The 5,080-nt window shown below is 37.5% G+C and overlaps 1 protein-coding gene across 1 annotated transcript in view; it reads left to right on the top strand.

Moving 5' to 3' along the window:
* LOC102468483 (ATP-binding cassette sub-family A member 3-like) overlaps positions 1-5,080 on the top strand; it is a 130,737-nt gene that overhangs the window by 11,503 nt on the left and 114,154 nt on the right. The window contains exon 5 of the mRNA XM_006153268.1: positions 4,194-4,344. Within this exon, the coding sequence (XP_006153330.1) occupies positions 4,194-4,344 (151 nt within the window). The remainder of the gene's footprint in view (positions 1-4,193; positions 4,345-5,080) is intronic.

Below are 5,080 nucleotides of genomic sequence, written 5' to 3'. Positions count from 1 at the left end.
CTCTTTCCTATTCTTTCTTTATGTTTTATCCCCTCTTCAGTCTTTCCTACTTTAATTACTGTCTCAGAAGTATATGTTGGGACCAGCAGTTAGCGTAATGGCTATGTCGCTGGACTCCCACGTAGTTGACCGCAGTTCGAGTCCCGGACCCGGTGGCTTAAACTCACGTCGGGCGCGTGTGTGTGCGTGCCCAAGATCCTGAGAGGAGAATGGAGGAGAAGGGATTGCGGCGTGGCCAATCACCCAGGGGGTGATTTCCTGCTTTCTGTCTCTCTGTCTCTGTCTGTCTGTCTGGCGAGTGCACGTGCCCTATAGCAAAGACCTCTCAAAAAAAAAAAAAGTATATGTTAATGCTGACATAGGTTCATTGGTACAAATAAACCTCTGCCTCAAATCTCAACTAACTTCGGTGCTGTTATTAGCTTAATTTCTATTGTGATTCACTCTGTTTAATAATTCAGATGGAATCCTGATAGTTTTCTCCCCGCAGATTATTTGCCTACATGCCTGTTCTCTTTATCTGCAATTTGCTAAACAAATTTTTTTATCAGTTTTCCCTCTTCATATACCTGTAACGACCATCAGTTCTTCTGTAGCTTAACTCATTTTCCTAGACAAGACTTATCTATTTACATAGGTACCATGTGATTCATTACAAATGCAAACAAACAAACACACACATATCACTATCCTGTGTAGAAGACTTCAGGGATTCCTCATTATATATAGAGAATCTTGGACATGAGGTTCAAGGCCCTGAGTGATTTGCTTTCTGCATACCTCTCCAGACTCATTTTCCCCCTTCTTTCATCTTCTAGCAATAATGAGCTACTAGCAGTTCCCTAAATCATTGTGTCATCTCTTGCTTTTCTGCCTTTGATTATGTTATCCTCTTTCCTTTCAATACTCTCTCTTCTTTTTTCTTTGGGAAAATCTAATTAATTCTTTCTTGTTTATTTTGCCATAGGGGACATACGCTCATCAGAGGGAGACAGAGAGAAGGAAAATAAGAAACAATTTCCCAAAAGGGATGACTGCACTGCAAGTCTCTTCTCCTTCTTCATTCTCCTCTCGAGATTTTGGGTGCACACTCACATGTGCCCAGCATGATTTTCAAGCCACCAGGTCCAGGACTTGTACCACAGTTGCCATGTGGGAATCTAGTACTTTAACCTCCATGCCGCCTGCTAGCTTGTGATTACCCATGTTAAGGTTTACTTTGTCTTCTGTGCTCCCATAGCACAGATCTTGGCCTTGAGGTCAAGGTTTGTGGATTAATATTTAAGTATACTGTAGCTACTTAAAACTTCGTCTTAAGTGACCAGATATGTAAATATTGGTATTTACCTAGACTTAGTATATGTACTTGCTCCTTCTGGCCTTACTGATTTCTCTGTTCCGGTCTTTGGTAGTAACTCTTGGTTAAACTACTCAAGTCCACGATGACTTACCCAAAAGTTTATTCAATGCTTAAGATATGTAATTATCTCTTCATTCAGTACTTAAAATATGCAATAGTCCACATTTAAATGTCATCACCACTACTCTTATTACTTCTGTTTTTTTCCCCATATGTGATACTTACTTTTTGAAGAAGGAAATATTTTTGCTATACCATAATTGTCTGATATAATGAGAAAGAAATTTTTTCTTTGTATTTTCAATTGTTCATTGAGAAATTATAGTTGTGTGTATTTATGGGGTATGGGGTGATGTTATGTTTTATGAAAACAGTGTGAAATACTTAAATCAGGCTAATTAGCATATTAATCACCTCAAATACTATTTTTTTTTCTAGTGAGAACATTTGAAGCGTACTATTAGCAGTTTTGAAATGTACTGCGTGCAGTTAGGAACTACATTCACCACACAGTATAATTAACCTAAACAAACAAATCCTTATTTCTTCTGTATGAAGCTTTATTGTTTCCTCACGGTCCCTATTACCCTGCCTCTGGTAATCACTATACTATTCTCAGCTCCTATGAACTCGTTGTTGTATTTTCTATATGTAAGTGAGAACATATAGTATTTATCTTTCTGTGCCTGGCTTATTTCAGAATAACTTTCTCTAATACTATTGATACTGTTGCAAGTGACAGAATTTTCCATTTTAAGGCTGAATAATATTCCATTGTGAATATGTATGACATTTAGTTTGACTTATGTTTTTGTTTTTGTTGCCTGTGCTTTCGAGGTCTTGGTCTAAAAGTTCCTGCCCAGAGCAATGTCATGAAGCATTTCCCCCTGTATTTTCTTATAGTATTTTTATAGTTTCTGTTACACATTGTCTCCTATCCATTTTGAGTTGATTTTTTAATTTCCTCTGAAGTAAGGGTCTAATTTTATTCTATTGCATGTGGACATCCAATTTTCCTAGCACCATTTATTGAATAGACTGTCCCTTCCTCATTATGCTTTCTTGGTACCGTTGTTGAGCATGTGTAGACTTATTTCTGATCTTTGTACTCTGTTCCACTGGTCTGTGTATCTGTTTTTATGTCAGTACCTGCTGTTTTAGTTATATCTTTCTATCTTTAGTTATATGTTTATATCTTTGTAGTCAGATTATGTGATGACGCCTCCAGCTTTGTTCTTTTTGCTTAAGCTTGCTACGGTTATTTGGTATCTATTGTAGTTCCACATGAATTTTAGGATTGTATTTTCTATTTTTGCAAAGAATGCCATTGTCATTTTAATAGGCATTGTACTGAATCTATAGATCTTTGGGTAGTATGGACATTTTAATAATATTTGTTTTTAGGTGGAGCTGCTAAGTTGAATGAGCTGCTATGCTTAGTATAAATGTCTAATTGAGGTTTGCCTCCCTACCTAGGCAAGGGCCTTTGGGTAGGCTTTGAGGCTGAGATAGCTTTCATTCACTTACCAGGTATGGCAGATTTAGGCCCTCCACTTTGCTGATATTCACTTTGGTGAGCATCTCTTTCCTTCCCTGGAATACTTCCAAACATGTTTTATGAGGATGACATTATTGTAATACTCAAATGAGACAAGGACACAAGAACAAAACACTGTAGCTATAGGCCAGTGGAGAGTTTGAGGCTGGGCCTGGAAGCTGGTAATCTAGGGTTTCAAGTCAGATAAAACTGGCTGCCACTTCTGGGGGTGACTAGCTTGGCTTTGCACATGGGCTGTGCTGTACCTCTGCTGTCAGGTACACAGAGCTACACCAAAATCTGAGTGTGGGTGTCTATGTCTCCTCCTTGCTTTGTTTCTTTCTGCCCCAGGTGTTCTAGCTATGCCATTTTACCTTACTGTCTTTGTGAGGTGAGACTGGAGTGGGCAGTTTAAGAAGCCTTTTAGATTGCCAGGGAATCTGAAAACCTCTTGTTCTCTTTCCTACAGTTGAAACCATGAGATCTAGCCATCTCTCTTCACGTGGTGCTGTGCTGACTTACAGTGCTAGGGACAGTGTGATCGAAGTGAGACCGAGTCCCTTACCTTGTCTGTTTTTTAAATTTTTTAAATTTCTTGTATTTATGAAAGAGAGCACATGAAGGGGGGGCACTTTAAAAGGTCAGATCTCATCATTCCATAATCCCTTTTCTCCAGTCCTTCATCTCATCAAGGTCTTGGGCAAGTACCATGTACCTAGCATGTCAGTTTGCTTCCAACTGTGTCACTAGGCTGGACCTCTATTACTCTTTTAATGCATTTTTTATTCAGTTTATAGAACACACAGGTGACTCAGGTCTATATTAAAGTTTTGGGGTTTTCACAAAGATGTTCTTTGTGGATAGTTACAAGTTCATCTTTTCCTGAGGTGTAATGAAATGTGGAGCTCTTTATTCTATCATATGACTGCCATGCTAATAGCCCTTTTGATGTTTCACTCACTAGGCAGGCTGGTGTGGCTCTAGCAAAGTACATTTATAATGACAACCAAGGTACCACTGTTGTGTGACTGAAATTCAGAAGCAAAATGCCAAAAAAGATGAAAGAGTACATTTTTAAGTTTAGTCAATTTCAAATTTTGACTGTGATGACCGTATATAAGTTTTGTTGCTGACCCCTGTGACAGTGATATTGTTTCTCATCATTTAGAATCATGAATTGCCCACTGTGTCCTCAAAACACAATTTTTAAATTTGTGTTTTGATTCCTCTCACTGCTGATGGTTTCTTTTTAACATCTACTGGTTAGAAATGTTCATTTTCTGTTGTTCTTTCCAGGTAAAATATCATCTGCGTTTCGGTAATTTCAGTTATAACAATGTTGCATCTAAGGCAAACATAAGGAGTCAGTCTTGGAATACATCTGCTCTCTTTCCAACAACACCTTCTCTAGGACCCAGGAACCCGGATAAAGCAGATGGGGGTTCCGGTAAGCAGAGCCTTAAGCATACATAAAAATCTTTGTTGTTGCATGCTAGCAGTCATTACATGTGTAACTCCTTTTTGTCACGTGCTGGTTCCCACATGTGTAACTCCTTTTTGTCAACATGTAAGAAACTTGTTTATTCATTGTGGCAGTAAATTTTTGAAAATTAATTTTATTGTAAAGCCAAACATAAAAAAAACCTTATACATTTGAAAAATATCTTTATATTACCTTGAATAATTTTCTGAACATAGTACAATATATCTATGCAATGTTTATATCTATTTATTTAGATATAAAATTATCTATCTATATATGTATAAACTTTATGTAGGTAGTCACAGCAAGAGTTTTAAAGAATTAATGAGAGTTCCTAAAGAAAAAAGGAAGAGGGAGAACAATGAAAGGAGAGAAGATAATATATAACATGTTCAAAGCAAGATGTAGTACAATGATTCAGAGAATTGCTAGTGCTTCATTATCCCAGAGTATGAAGTTCAAAGATAGAAGAGGCAACATGAGTCTGCAGAACACAAGTCACTCAGAGCCTTGTACCCCCTGCCTAGGAATTCCTGTATGTAGTGGAGGAACCCCTGAAGTCTTCTACACAGGACAGTGATATGATCTTTTTTGAATTCATAATGAATGCTGTGATACTTACGTAGATGAATTCAAGTATTGTCTAGGAAAATGAGCCAAGATTCAGAAGGACTTGTGAATATAGTAGGTTTAATATATA

This window comes from Tupaia chinensis, unplaced genomic scaffold (genome assembly GCF_000334495.1).
Source record: "Tupaia chinensis unplaced genomic scaffold, TupChi_1.0 Scaffold000367_1, whole genome shotgun sequence".
Lineage (NCBI taxonomy): Eukaryota > Metazoa > Chordata > Mammalia > Scandentia > Tupaiidae > Tupaia > Tupaia belangeri.
Note: the sequence above shows the minus strand (reverse complement) of the source record. Positions and strands in the feature narration are given on the sequence as shown.